Raw genomic sequence first — 15,803 nt, 5'->3', positions numbered from 1 at the left:
TGCCCTTGGCCAGAATTGAACTTGGGACCCCTCAGTCCCCGGGCTGACACTTTAACCACTGAGCCAAATTGGCTAGGGCTACATTCTGATATCTTTAGTTATCACCCCAGTTACTATTGAGACTAGAGAGAATTTTGAATTGTCATCATAACATTTCATAGGAAAAGTAGTTTCTAACAGAAAGTATGATAGACAATTTCCTTCTTATATCATAGAATAAACTAAGCTTTTCCTACCTGTAGCTGTACATGCTCCACTATTTAAAAACTTTGCCTCTGGACGAAGACATTCGAAACTCTTTAGCTGACAATAAGTGGGGAAGCTTTTCCCATTAGTGGAACACACCGTGGTACCATTCTTTGGGCAATGATAAGGGAGTTTACAGATGCATTTTCCTTCGATGCATCTCTGCCATGGTTGGCAGAAGACTTTATGGCAGGAGAGATGTGTGTGTTTTTCAGTTAAGCACTTTTGGTCCACCAGATCCTCTTGAGATGTTTCTGATGTCAAAGTTACCTATAAAACACAAAATAGGCACTAACTTAGCAACAACCCAAAATCTCCTCTTTGAATATGAGTAAGTGAAGGAAAGAAATCCAACAGACTCACCTACGTCACAGCACAGATGAGGGGTATGTGGTCTGGCTGTTTTCAGAATTAGCTTGGGCACTTACAGTTATATGGTCTTGGGCAAGCTACCCTAGTGAATGTGAGTCTCCTCATCTGTAAACTGGGGATGAGTTCTTCTATTTTGTAAGGTTATTGGGAAGATTAGAAATAATATGCATATAATGCTTGACAGGTAGCAGGCATGAAATCAATGGGAGCTATTATTATCCGAAAGCCAGAATAAAATTCTGCCACAGAAGAAATCAATGAGTTTCATCAGTCATGTTAAGGAGTCACAAATCTGATGCTAAATATAGTCTTACAAAATGAATTGATGAGTGAAATTGATTGATTCTATTAATAAATGTAAAACTATTTGTTAAACTCCTCTAAGATGACCATGAGATGGGCTCTGTCTTCTAAGGGCTTGGTATCTAGGTAAGATAGAAACACACATAATAACTGGGTACAAGGCAGACGGAGGTAAGCGATGTAACAGTGGTACAAATATGCTCAGTGCTCCTGGAGTGGAAGAGAGTAAGTTTTTCAAAGGGGATTTCATTTATTTATTTTTAAATTTATCTTTATTGTTTAAAGTATGACAGATGTCCTCAGGGGGGATTTTAAAAGGCCTCATGGAAGTGGTAGCAGTTGAGCACGGGGAGGAAACACAGGTGCTAGCAGGGGGCTGGTGCTAGCAAAGCCCAGGCGGGATGGTGCAGACTGTGTTTAGGGACTTGTGAGCAGTCCCAACGGATGGGTATGTGGTTGGTTGGTGTGTGTGTGTGTGTGTGTGTGTGTGTGTGTGTGTGTGTGTGCTTCAAATGGGGTGGCCATTGGTCAGGAAACTGGGGAGGAAGAGGCAGCAGCAGTGAGCATGAGAAAAGTTTGGAAAGACACTTGAGCAAGCAAAAGCAATGGGATGGGACAGTTTACCGCATGTAGGGGCTGAGGGTGGGTCCTAGGTTTTGAGGTTGAGTCCCGGTAAGGAGATATAATAACAATCAAAATAGATATTAAGCTAAATGAGAGCACTATGGGTTTTGTTTGAGACCTGTCGAGTCTGAGGTGCCTGAGGACATGAATGTAGAGATATTATGTAGGAAGGGGAGATGTGTGTCTGAAGCTTGGAAGACAGATCATTAGCTCAGGTATCAATTAAGTCAATAAATGAGTTAGGAAGCACCAGGCCAGAAGAGTAAAAGTTCGGTCCTAATGAGCTCCCTAACCTGAAGGGAGACCAGCAAGCCTGCCTGATGGATCTCTGACCCATGTGGGCCAGGGTGCCATTAGGACAGTGTTCCAGGCTCCTGGCCAACTAGGAGACTTGGGAACATTTTCTGGATGAGCCGATGTCTGGCTGGGTTCTGGGGTGCTGGGGAGGAGGCTGCTGGCAGAGGGGTGTGAGTAGGCACACCAGGCAGGAGTGTGAGAAAGAACAGTGCACTTAAGGCTGGAGAACAGAGTGAGAGGTGGTGGAGAGGGTAAGGGAGCAGGTCCTGAGGGAGCCACCAAGAGACCTTAAGCTGGGAGGCAAATTCGCATTTGAGGAAAATCTTTCCGGAGATAGATCAGACAGGAAAAAACCCAATTAGACCTGTAGAAATCCAGAGGAATGTGATGAGGGCTGGGAACAGGCCAACTGGGACAAAAGTCAGTCTTGGGAAGCCAGTGTTCTCTCTCTGTGTCCTAGTGGCCCCCTCTGGAGGATGGGCATTCTGGCCTCTAGTGTCCCTAGCCCCCAGCAATGAGAGCCTCTCTCTTCTCAGTGCCCTCCAGCTGTGGTAACAGCAGGCTGGGCAGAAACAAATCAATCTTTAAGTGCTATTATGAAGACAAATAAAAACCAGTCGATTAAAACCATGCAAAAATGTGCAAAAGCTGTGAAAATCATCCTATCCAATATGCTTTCCAATAAATTATTAAATAGCCATAGAAAGAAGAAAATTGGACAAATCGATCATTCACTACACTGGCTTTTGACACCCTGATCTGGAATGAAATCCACCCGTTACCTACTTTTCATGGTTCCATGTACCACATACTAGAGTTGAAATTTGTACAGTTACATAGCTCCTGTAGTAAGTGCCCTGACAGCAGAGACTATCACCTTTTTATTGAAACAGTGGTATTTTAATTGGATGCAGGAAGAAATCAACTTGATTCCTGCCTTTATCCCTTTAAATCTTTTCGAGGTCCCGTTTTTCCTTGATATTTGCAAAGAAACTTGGGCAAGGGTTGTAATTTTTCAGTCACCCTTAAATTAAGAGCAAAGACAAAAAGTTAAAAGATTTTCAGTCCCAGGAACAATCATGTAACAACAATGACAATGCCCAGCCCTGCACAGTAATCACTGAAACTCTAACCTTCACTTTAGTTGAGAGCTTCGCCTTTCTCCCAGCTGAGACACACTTCAGGGGCCTGGCGGGCCTGGTATTCACGGTGTGAAAGGTGAAAAAAGGCCACACCACGCAAACACAGAACTTGGAGGAAAATTTACACTTAAGGAGCCGAAGATGTGGAGAAAGCCAGAGGCTGTGTTTCCCTTGCTCAGCGTGTCTGATGTCGCAGAGAGCTACAGAGGACAAAGACTGACAAAAGGCCACTGAAGTTGACGCGCAAAGGTCATCGGGGTCCTTCAGAGAAATAGTTTTAGCTGAGTGGCAGGGGCAGAAACCAGGCCCGGGTGAGCCGAGGCCAGAATGGGAAGCGAAGGATGGGAGCGGGGTGTGGGCTAATCCTTTCGCAGGTCCTGTGCTTAGCCGTGGGACACCGAACACGGGCTTTAAAAAAAGTCTCTTCAAGTCCCAATAAAATGAGAGTAAAAGAGTCTTTTTAAAAATGACGTAACCAATAAAGCCAAAGAGAATGAGGGAGAACTATAGACTTCAGATGTTATAAAAATGGTGGAGGCTGCAAAGCAGATGGGCTGGTGGTGAGGGAGTTAGCAGACCAGAGGACATGGAAACCCATGCATAATAAGGGAAGGCCGAAAGAATGAAGCAATTCACCCAGGAAAGCTTAGAAATTAAGGCAGCTAGTACCGCTGAAGAACATGGAATGGCTGAAAAATCAGGGGATTGGTTAAAACAAATGGCTGTATGAACGTGTTATTAAGGATTCTGAGGTAAATAGTAAAAGGATCGAACCCGCAACCTTTTGGTGTACGGGATGACACTCCAACCAACCGAGCCACCTGGCCAGGGCTCTAAATGTTTTTTAATGTTTATATTTGTTGTAAACATTAATACTCTTTACAAAATTGTATTTTACCTTACTTCCAGGCAGACGAAAAGATTGCATTTTCTTGAGGCTGGACACGGTGGTGACTTGCTTTGGCCAATAAAATATGAGCTTTGGTAACATGTATTAGTTTCATGTGGAAGCATTTAATTGCCGTTGAAAAATGACCCTGCTTTCTCTTGCCCTGCCATGGTGATCATGAAGATACGTGTTGCAGAGATACCATAGAATTGAAAGCAGCCTAGAATGCTGGGCCAACTCACGGGGGATACTTTCCTTGGAGAGTCACCCAGTCTCATAGTAGACTTTGCATGAGCAAAAATTAACTTTTGTTGTTGTTAAGTCACTGAGATTTGGGGACTGGTTTTTACTGCTGCATACCCTAGCCAATACTGACTGATAGAGACCAGGTATCTGGACACAGTCTCCATAATCTAAAACCTTGAGAACCACTTGTCTAGGAAGCATGGAACCTAAATCATTCTCTGTGTGAGCGGTGTGTGAGCTGACTGAGACATGCTCTAGAAGCCTTTTCCATTTTTCTTGAGTCTGGAGTTGCAGACTGAAAAAGACTACCAGATACACGGATCAGGCATTCCCATTGTGTCCCTAGACCATCTGAGTGTTAATGTAGTGCATTATTTTACAAATGCAGATTCCTGGACCCAAACAAGAGACCCCTGAACCACAATCTCTGGGAGAAGGCTTTGGAATCTGTACTTTAAACAAACTCCATAAGGATTCTTATGCTCCCCAAAGACTGAAAACCGTTCCCGTAAACCAATAATTTTCAGTGGGTTATGTATACCCTGGGAGTGTAAAGTTAACCCAGTGGGTAAAATAACAGAAATTATATTAATTTATATGTTTTATTGAAAAAGTAGGAATAAAATAATCATCACTGATATTTACACATGGGTTGGCACTTGTGCCAGCATTCATAACATATTCGTTCAATATTTGTTGAGAGCCTACTATGTGCAAGGTACTGTTTTAGCTCCTGGGGCTACAACTGTGAGCAGCACAAAGTCAAAGAGTTTACATTTCTAGTAGGAGAAGCAGACAAAAATGAATAAAGAATAAATATATAGTATGTCATACAGTGACAAACACTGTGCAGGGTGAGAGAGAGAGATGGTGGAGAGAGATGGGGAGGATTGCTATTTTGTATAGGGTTGACAGGGAAGACTTTGGGGAGAAGTTGACCTTAGAGCAGAAGCCTGAAGGTGAGGGAGCGAGCCATGCAGATGTCTAGAGGTGAAGCGTCATGGTCAGAGGAAACACCTAGGGCAAAATCTGTGGGGTGGAAGCATATGTGCTGGTGGTGTGCACTTGGCCTGGGGGACCACTGTGGCTGGAGGGGAGAAATTGCTGAAGGGAGATCAGGAGGATAGGAGGTCCGAGTATTGGAGGGGCAAGCAATTGATCATGTAGAGCTTTGTGTACTACTGAAAAGACTTTGGCTTATTTGTGAATGAAATACAAAGCCATTGGAGGGTGTGAGCCCTCCAACATTTATAGGCTGGCAGATGTTGAAGATTTAGTAGAGGAGATGAGACCATGTGGCCAGTAAAGTAATAGATAAATAAAAAGAGTTGGTGGCACAGAGGGAAGGAGAAGGAAGGAGGGATCAGCAGCTGTGTCTAATGCATCTCCAGTAAGAAGGTGACCTTGACAAATGTAATTCTGGTGGAATGGTGGGAATTCAAGCCTGACTGGGTTCAAGAAAGAATGGAAAAAGAGAAATTGAGCACAGGATATTTTTGAGAGTTTAGATGTAAAGGGGAAGAAATGAGGTGATAATTGGAGGGGGTTATGAGGTTAAGAGATGGTTTTGAGTGTTTTTTTTTAACCTCACCCAAGGATATGTTTATCAATTTTTAAAGAGAGGAAGGAGAGATAGAGAGAGAGAGAAAGATGATAGATAGATGATAGATGATAGATAATAGATGATAGATAGATGATGATGATGATAGATGATAGATAGATAGATAGATAGATAGATAGATAGATAGATAGATAGATAGAAGATAGATGATAGATAGATAGATAGATAGGTAAAGAGAGAGATGTGAAAGAGAAACATCAATCGATTGCCTCCTGTATGCCCCCCCAACCAGGGATGGAACCCACGACCTAGGTATGTGCCCTGACTGGGAATTGAACTCTCAACCTTTCGGTGTATGGGATCACACTCCAGCCAACTGAACCACCCGGCTAGGGCAAGAGGGTTTTGTTTTAAGACAGAAGTTCACATACATATGCTTGATAAAGGAACATTATGGACTATATGATCTAGTCTTAGCTAACATGATTTTTAACATAATCTTCACAAATGGAGAAGTGGCTTAGACATTCTTATAGTGAAATGAATGCTGGATTGAAAATAATGCCAAAATGCAACACCAGTAAGTAAGAAAATGACAGTCTACACTTCTAACCCCAGTAAAAGCTGTTCATCAGCCACATCATGGGGTTAGAAACAATGAAAAAGTGATCAGATATAACAGGGAGCCAGCCTGCCCCCAATCAGACTATTTGGAATATAGATTACATCTAATATCATTAATGATGAACCTCTTCCTATGTGCTTAATTGTATATGTTGCTTTTTCTGAGATATCTTTTCCAGCTAATATGCCACTAGAATCAAATGAAAGTTTTCAAAACTAATGAAGTGTATTTAGTGACATTATTCCATTAAAGATCAATGGTGAAAATTATTAAAATATTATTTATGTGTTCAAAATTTTGTTTGTATTTAAGGTGCATTTATTTGTACAACAGTGTTTTTATCATTTAAAAGTCAATATATTCACATATACTGGGAGCACATGTTCAAAAATTTTTAGCAATTACTACTATAGCCTAGTCATCTATAAAACGTGATTTAACTTCTTTAGTGGAGGCTGCTTTTTTGTGTATATGGAATTTGGGGGGGGGGGGTGTTCTTTCCTTGGTATTTGTAAAGATGTAGCAATTATTTTGATGTGCATTTTATTGTATTTGAGGCAGGACTACAATGAAGCCATTTTAGATAGATGGTTGGTCATTAGAAAACAAATAAGAAACAATCTACTATTCAACACCAGTATGCTTTACCTCTGGTTTCTTTATCCCTTCCCATTGTAGTGGTTTTTGGTCTTCATCCTATAAACAAAAGAAAAGAGTGCTTAACTATGATCAAAGTGAGGAAAGTCCACCGCTTTCCCTTTCTACTGCTTTTTGTAAAAAAGGAGAAAGTCCCCTCCTACGACTAACTGGCTGTTACTTTACCTTTCTCTTTGTTTCTTCTTCTATAAAATGTGGAAAATAAAAATAATATCCTCAAAGAGTTGTTGTGAGGATCAACAGAAAAATAAGTGGGAAAGCACAGATGAACATTTAAGATCCTCTACAAATGCTAAAATGATGATTTATGGCCCCAATTCTTCTACCCTCCCTTCATCTCAGTCCTAAACTGTGCCTCTCACTGGGGCAGGGTGCTCTTTCCTACTTCTAGACTCTGGGCCTGGCCATGTGACTTGTGTTGGTCAACAGGATGTCAGAAGATGTGACAAAGAGATGCTTGGGAAGTACTTGTGCAACTAGGTTTGTCCTTTTGCTTTCCTGCCATGCCTCCGAGAACATGGCCAGGCTAGCAAAGAAGAACCATTCCAGCAGAGCTCGGCTTAGGTCAGCTGGTCCCCAGCCAAGCTGAAGACTAGTAGAGTACTAACCAAATAAAGTTGTAAGTCACTGAGATTTTATGGTATTAACCAACTGGCGTAATCATGACTTCGCTCGAGAGCTTTAAGAAAAAAATAGAAAAAATTCAAAAAGAATAAACAATATAACATTGTGTCTTTCTTTTGGAAATGAATAAAAAATGCACATCCTGAAAGTTAACAACCATATCAGAGGCCCTTCCATTGAAAAAGTGTTAGGCTCCTTGTGGCCTCAGTTTCTTCTCATCATGGTCTTCCCTAGCAATTATTTTCTCCAAATAGTTCCTCTCCTTTTTTATTTTTTATTTTTGGAGAGAGAGAGAGAACCCTCCATATGAGAGACACCCATCGATCCGTTGCCTCCCTCACATGCCCCAACTGGGGCTGGGGATGAGCCTGCAACAGAGGAACGTGGCCTTGACCAGAACTGAACCTGAGACCTTCCGGTCCAAGGGCCGATGCTCTGGCCACTGAGCCAAACCAGCCAAGGTTGCAATGCAGTTACTTTTGAAATCAGGTTCTTCCTTCTTCTGAAGGTTTGCTTTCCTTGCTTGCTATAGGCTATAGCTGCTTGTTTAGTGGCTTTTAACAGTGCTTGTGAACTTTGGTTTTGTATGTGTAGTCTCCGAAGTTTCTGTTCCTTTACCTTGTATTCAGCTGGTGTTCAGACAATATTTCCTTGAACACAAGGAGCCAGAGAGAAAGAGAGTGAGATTGAGAGAAAGAGAAAGAAAGGGAGAGAGAGGAGAGTAAAAGGAAGGGAAGGAAGGAAGGAAAGAAGGGAGGGAGGGAAGGAGGGAGGGAGGAAGGGAGAGAGAGGAAGGAAGGAAGGAAGGAAGGAAGGAAGGAAGGAAGGAAGGAAGGAAGGAAGGAAGGAAGGAAGGAAGGAAGGAAGGAAGGAAGGAAGGAAGGAAAAAATAAATAAATAAATAAATAAATAAGAAAGAAAGAAAGAAAGAAAGAGAAAGAAGAAAGAAAGAAAGAAAGAAAGAAAGAAAGAAAGAAAGAAAGAAAGAAAGAAAGAAAGAAAGAAAGAAAGAAAGAAAGAAAGAAAGAGAAAGAAACTGCTCAGATCAACAATAGAAAACCTCTCCTGGACTTTGTAAATTGGCTCCGTGCTGGGGCACTCCCTGGACAATTAGCCAGGCCATTTACAATTCTGTTTTCTCCTTTACTTCAAGTTTGCACTGAGCCTAGAGCTTATCTAGAGGTGAAAGCTTAGGGTCTTATTAGGTCTTTTCTGAGTCTGCAGGTGGAAGCTTAGGCTCTTATTAGGCCTTTTCTGAGTTTGCATCCGGCCCTGGGCGTGTGTGTTGCTTTCTGAATTCCCGAGTATACACAGGAGCTGTTGAATGTCCTAACTTCCCATGGCTACTCGGACACTCTTTCCTATCCCGCAGCCGCCCCTCCCGCAAGCTCTGGCATATTAGACGTCTCAGCTGGGAGCTTTCCTTCCAGGGGGCTTCTGAGGAGCCCCGCTGCCCTTTCACCGTGACCGGCTCCGGAGCTGGGTAAAATAAGGACACGTGCAGTGCATCAGGCTTTCGGGCAGCCCCGAGGCCGGCTGGAGCAGACGACTGATTTTAAATGAAGCCTGCTCTGCTCCTCCTAGAGCTAGAGGCTAGAGTTGCACACGGGGAATGCGGAGTGCCACCTTCAGGACAGCCCCTGAGCAGGGCACATGGTGGGACCAGGGCAAGTAGAAATGCCACAAAGCTCTCCTACCATTTTAAAGTTGCCCGTTGTCTCATCCAGAGCCCACGTGCGTGCTGAGGCCTTTGACTGAGAGCCGGGGCTCTGACTGAGTCAGTCCCGAGAGTCTGCCTGGCTTCTGGGTCTTTTCGTGGAAGGACAAGGGTTCGCTTTTGCCTGCTCTGCCTTTTTGCTGACCTCGCTCCCGGCACTGCATGTTGCATCCTCTGTTCTCTTTCCAGCATCTTGTTAGGCTGCTGACCACCACCCCAGAACTTCCTTTCTGAAATACTACCCATAGGACCCTAGGTTTATAATACACTTTTAGGGTAAAATGAACACTTAAGGTTTCGGGGAGGGATTACGTCCCAGCACAGTGCCACCCAGCAGACAACCGTACTGAGTGGAACGCTTGGCTTCCCTGCTCTTCAGCATCCCTTGGTTCTTCCCACAGCAGCCCTTCCCGCTGTGCTCTGGGGTTTTCTGCCATCCTTTCCTGAGTTTCTTTACCTCTTTGCCTGGCAGATCCAGTAAAACCGAACTTCTCATTTCACTGTTCAGGACAATTCAAGCCTGTCCCAGTACCAGCCACCTCTGTCGTTACCGTGACCCACGTCCCAGTGAGTCCGTCGGGATGTTCTGATGTGAAAAGGGACTGGGGGCTCTTTACTACAGAGAAGGAACCCTGCTCCCAGCTTTCACAGTCACAAAATTTCTTCCAGCTGTATATATATTTTATTTCATTTCTGAAAATGTAGATACATTTTAAAACTTCTTTGAACACATTTATGTTGTCTCTATGGTAGCCTCCACTTAAAAATAGTTATTTTTAGCCCTAGTTGGTTTGGCTCAGGGGCTAGAGCATCGGCCCACGGACTTGGGTTCTATTCCGGCCAAGGGCATGTACCTTGGTTGCTAGCTCGTTCCCAGGCCCCGGTTGGGGCACGTGTGGGAGGCAACCAATCGATGTCTCTCTCTCTCTCTCTTTCTCTCTCTCCCCTCTTTCCACTTGTCCTGAAAAGCAATGGAAAAAATATTCTCGAGTGAGGATAAATAAAGTTATTTCTTAGATTGCATTTTCTTTTATAAACTAGTATTTTAAGAAGTTCTGAAAATTTTACAAATATTACATTAACCCCTCCAAAATGCTGTTTGTTAAATGAATAAAGACAAATTTATTGGATGATTGAACAGTAAGTGAAAACTACTATTTTCAGTTTTGTTTTTTATTCTGTTATTCTGTTTTTGCAGGAACTGAAAATGTAGCAGAAATGCCTTTTTTTCAAAAAACAATTTTTCTTATTGTAAATCAGCACACATGTATTTCGTATAGAATGACTAAGACAGAGAATTTCTGAATTCTGAAAATTCATAAATGTATAAAACAGAAAATAAAAGTCATCAGTAATCCCACCGCTCAGAGATACCAACTGCTGTCTGTTTGATATATAACCTCTAAGAACTTTCAAATTGCCATTTACATAAGCAGCTATGTGTGTGTGTGTGTGTGTGTGTGTGTGTGTGCATATACACAGATACATATATATTTGTGTGTATATATTTTTTATTTAACAAAAATAAGATTTTAGTAAGAGGCAGAGAAAAACAAATATCACATGATCTCACCTTTATGTGGAATCTAATGAACAAATAAACTGATGAACAAAATAGACCCAGAGACATTGAAGCATGCAACAGACTGACACATTTCAGAGGGGGGTGGGGGGCAGGAAGAGATTAACTAAAGAACTTCTATGCTTATATGCATGGCCCATGGACAGACAATAGTGTGGTGAAAGCCTACTTTTGAGGAGGTGGGAGGAGGGGGGAGGGGGTCATGGGGGGAGGGAACATCTGTAAAACTTTCAACAATAAAGATAAATTTTTAAAAAGATTTTAGTATGGGCTTTTTTAGTAAATATAGAATGCATCGTATTAATGGGTACATGGTAGTTCATTTTTATGGAAGTACAATAATTTAATCAGTTTCTTATCAATGAGTACTTAGTTTACTTCCATTTGTTATAAACATTGCATACATATTTTAGAAGTTATAGGAAACTTAAAGTATGTAATTCTGATTTCTTAGGTAGTTTTCTTTAAATATTTGCTTCTATAAACTGGCATTAAGACAAAAACAGTTTTTGGAATGCTGTTTCAAAATGCTTTGATCACAAATGTAGGCAATCCTCAATAAATATCTAAAATGTCTTAAACATTTCTAACCTGAATAAATGACCTTCCAACCTGGCTACAATCTGTGATTTCAGTTTTAACTCCCTGATTTGTCCACAAAGTCTCCATGCTGATCAAACGGATTTATTCATCTCATGATACAAAGGAGCCTTGTATTTCGCTATCTTTCTGCCAGAGCACTTTTGTGCTCTGGCGGAGCTAAAGGCTTCTCAGGCTGGAAAGGTTGGAAATCACTTTCTCTTTTTCTCCACAGATCAAGTCTAATCCAGAGTTACAGGTCTAGCTCAAATCCCACTTGGTCATAAACTCTTCCTGACCTCCTAGCAGGAAGGAATTGTCTTCCATTAAAGTCCCTTGGCACATGATATTTGCACCATTTTTTGGCAATTAAATATATACTGTCTTGTAACAGTTCCTTCTCTTGTGTTTTCAAATGTTATTTAAATCTTGCTTACTACCTTCTCATTAGCATATTTATATCATCTTGTTACAACTGCACCATAAGACTACTGAAGGAAGAGATCTGTCTTGCCATTTGCTCAGCACTATACTTTGCACATAGAAGGAGCTTGGTAAGTATTTATTTATTTAAATATGTTTTTATTGATTTTATTTTTTGAGAGAGAGAGGAAGGGAGAGGGAGACACAGAGAAGGAAACATCAATGTGAGAGTAACATCAATCGTTTGCTTCCCACATGTGCCTCAACCAGGGATAATACCTGAATCCTGGGCATGTGCTCTGACTGGGAATTGAAACCATGACCTTTCAGTGCATGGGATGATGCTCGGCCAACGGAGCCACACCGGCCAGGAAAATATTTATTTAGTATGATTACTATAAATGACAGACCTATGCTATAAAAATTCTCATTCAGTTTAATTTCTATGCACAGATAAAAGCATACAAAAAAGCAATTTCTTAAAGCTCTTTCATCAAGATAACAACAAAAGTCTTTGTTACTGCCATGTTGGTAACTGAACTATGTAATCTTTAAATCAAAATAGTGTCTCAAGATTTTTATAGTATTTAAAATATTCTCTTAAAATAGTTAGCATAAATATCGAATTACTTACCATGCACAAACTTAAGTAGACGCACGAAAGTAACAGAATAACCTGAGCAAGCTTCATGTTGGAGACATTCAGGGTCTCAATCTACTGTGAACGCTTCTCTGCTCTGGATAGTTTTTTCAAACTTAATTTTTAACCTCTGAAAAAATATTTAAAAAGACCAATCCTCCTAAAGAGCTTTGTACTTTTGAACTCGCAGAGAACTTGGCTATAATCCAAGGAGTTTACCGTAATTGAAACCAAAAAAAAAGGCCTTCCCAGCAAATGGCCAAGGGAGGCAGCCAATAGGGACTGCGTTTCCTGCAGAGGAAGCTGATTTTCCCACCTTGCTCCTGAATAATAGCTCTATTCTGTTTCTGAGGGGAGACAGAAGCTATGCTGGAAGGCAATTTCTTATGCTTTTGGTAAAAGTATAACACTTCCCCTCAAGGTTGAAGACTAGGTGATCACAAGAAGTAAAAGTACATCAGATTAAAGGCTATGCTGAGCACATTAAAAATCCTCAACGAAAGTTAAGGATTTTTAACAGTTCCTTTACCACGCACTAGCTGTGCTGTGATCAAGTCATATTCTCTGTGTGCAAAAAAAAATTTAAAAAAAAAATTAAATAACTATTCTTGCCCTGGCACCAACTATAGTGCAGAATTCATTTGTATTTGTAAAATAAATTTGTGATAACAGGAATGCTGTGACAGTTCGGGTTCTCCTGAAGCAGCTGGGAGACAGAGTTTGGGGGGTGTGTGCAAGATCCATGTTAGGAATCAAATCCGGTGGAAGGATGGGCGGGAGAATGAGCGGGAATCGGCTAAGAGAGAAGTCGGACTGCAGCGCAGGCTTGGCCAGCTTCTGGGTGCTCTGCTGCAAGCGTGGCTGCCAGTGTCCCTGGGTCAGGCATTACTGACTGGACCATTAAACCCTGCCTTGCCCAGTCACCTGGTGTAGGGGTCCCAGGAAAGACGTGTGCCTGGGGTGAGGCCATGTTCTGTAGCTGAGGCAGACCCCAAAGGAACGGACGATTAGATTCCTTCAGAAGGAAGTGTCTGCTGACCATGGTCTTCACAGCCAGACAGCAAAACCTTCCCTGAAGAGGGGATCTGGGAAAATCATTTCCTTGTTGTTCAGAGTCCACCATTTACACTTTTTAGATCTACTTGCCATATATGCTCCAAGAGTGGCTCCTTCAAAATTGCAGTGGGGCCTCTCTTCCTAAGGGGAATTTTAGAAGAGGCAGGTGATGGGAGCAAACTACAGCCCCGGCCTCTGTCGTTGACCTTGGGGCCGCAGTCGATGCCCATCCTATCCATTCTCGATGCCCTCCACCCTGACCTTCCACCACTGCCAGCCTCAGTGGCTTACCTCATGGCATAGCGTCTCCCAGCAGTGGTCTGTGCCCCTGGTTATCATACCTTTCTAGTGGCTGTTTCTATACTTTTCCTGCCCCAAGAGGCACCCCAGTAGCTCACACGGTCCCATACGTATTATATGACAGCAGCCCTCCTTCCTCCGAATGACCAGGGTCAGCTACCCCTGTCAAGATGGTGACTCCTCTTCCTTCCTGCTAGTCTCTAGACACCAGGAGCCCGATGTGCAACAGGCAGGAGGCTTAGCTTATAATTCAGTGTGATTCCTGCTGGGCCCCTTGGCAGAAGTGTGCTTCCCACGGGGAACAAGCCCCCTAACCCTGCAGAGTCCACAGCTGTGGGGACAGGAAGCAAAAAGTGCCCAACTGGCCATTGGGGAGAGAGAGAATTGGGAAGTTGTCATTGTACATAGTTTAGGAAGAAAGAATGAAAGGAAAGTAGCTTTGGGGCACCCCATAAATTCCGTATATCTGTGAGTGGAGACTGAGCAGTAACTGCCAATAAAGGAGAAGGCAAACCAGGAGAGTTTCATAAAAGTGATGGTAGTGTAGTCATTCCTGATTCTGTTCCTTGGCTCCCAGACCTGTGTCTTCCCTCTCTTGGGGATGCATTTTATGTGAAGGTCTTTGATTCAATGCATATACTGTTTCCTGGAAGGTAGCACCCAGTCTTCACAGAGTATCACCTTTAAGTAGCAGCTCAGCTCAGCCTTCAGCAGACGGTTCCGACGCTCCGTGAGGCTTCCAGAGCCTGGCGGTGCTTATGTGATGACCAGTGAGCATGGTCATGGGCCACTCGCGCATCTTTGCTGTAAAGTGGGTTCCCTTGACTGACAGGATGTCAGATGGGATCCCCTGTTGAAAGATTACTTTGTAATCCTTTGGATCGTGATCCTAGCTGAAGCTCTGCAGACATAAAAGGGACATCCTAACCTGGGATATATGTCTATTCCTGTAAGGAATGTACCACTGGCTCTTTTAAGATGGAAGGGACAGCCCTAGCAGGTTTGGCTCAGTGGTGAGAGCACTGGCCCTCGGACTGAAGGGTCCCGGGTTCAGTTCCGGCCAAGGGCATGTACTTCAGTTGCAGGCTTGACCCCTGGCCCCGGTTGGGGAGCGTATAGGAGGCAAGCAATGGATATGTCTCTCATGTCGATGTTTCTCTCTCCCCCCTCCCCGCTCTCTCTCTGAATCCTTGCGTAAGGATTAAAAAAGAGATGGAAAGGACACATTGTGTCAATTTACCACCAAGGGGCTAGTTGGTGTCCTTGACGGATTGTGCCTTGTTGGGGGCTCTGCCTTGGTATCTGTTGCTGTCAGACTGAACATTTGTCGATGGCAGGAGCTGAATAAACCATGAGGGTTCATGCTAATGGCCTCATGAGTAGCCTCCACCTCTGCTACCGTGACCACTTTATTCTTGCTCCTTATGCTACCACAGGGGTGTCTGATGGCTGAAACTGGCCGATATCCATCGGCTGAGTTGTTTGGTTGGTCATTTAGTGCTTTTTCTCTGGGGGGTTGCCGCGTCCTCTCCCAACCATGTCGTCTGACAAGATCCGGACGTGGAGAGGAAGCTTCAAGGAAGGCGTCTTCTGAGGAGAGGACGTGGCATGTGGGTGGGAGTAACTGGCTTAATGGGAATATCCCCTCTCCTCCTTGGAGGGGGATCTTGGGCCATAAATCAATAACTAACCTGGGAATGGTAAACAATGTTCTCACTTCTGAAGAAATCCTGATTTCCCCAAGTCCAGTCGCTACCACATGTGCTGGATGCTTTAACAAACTGTTATTAGAAGTAGCCAGGAAAACCCCCCCTGATGCCCCAATAAGGAATTTATGGAGGAACTAGGGAAAGCTGAGCTCACGCAGACGCCTGTCCTCAAGTGCCCCCGCCTATGAATGCAGGATTAGTCGAGGACAGG

At 43.1% G+C, this 15,803-nt stretch overlaps 1 protein-coding gene across 1 annotated transcript in view; it reads right to left on the bottom strand.

The window, feature by feature from the left end:
- CFI (complement factor I) overlaps positions 1–12,766 on the bottom strand; it is a 44,774-nt gene extending 32,008 nt beyond the window's left edge. The window contains exons 1-3 of the mRNA XM_087826114.1: positions 12,522–12,766; positions 6,954–7,001; positions 237–516 (exon numbers count right to left, since the gene is read on the bottom strand). Coding sequence (XP_087682240.1) covers positions 237–516; positions 6,954–7,001; positions 12,522–12,578 — 385 coding nt within the window. The 5' untranslated portion in view covers positions 12,579–12,766. The remainder of the gene's footprint in view (positions 1–236; positions 517–6,953; positions 7,002–12,521) is intronic.
- Positions 12,767–15,803: the final 3,037 nt, after the last annotated feature.

Source organism: Miniopterus natalensis, chromosome 1, assembly GCF_054644295.1.
Source record: "Miniopterus natalensis isolate mMinNat1 chromosome 1, mMinNat1.hap1, whole genome shotgun sequence".
In the NCBI taxonomy this organism is placed as follows: Eukaryota; Metazoa; Chordata; class Mammalia; order Chiroptera; family Miniopteridae; genus Miniopterus; species Miniopterus natalensis.
The sequence above is the reverse complement of the archived record's forward strand: the minus strand, read 5'-3'. Positions and strand labels throughout refer to the sequence as shown.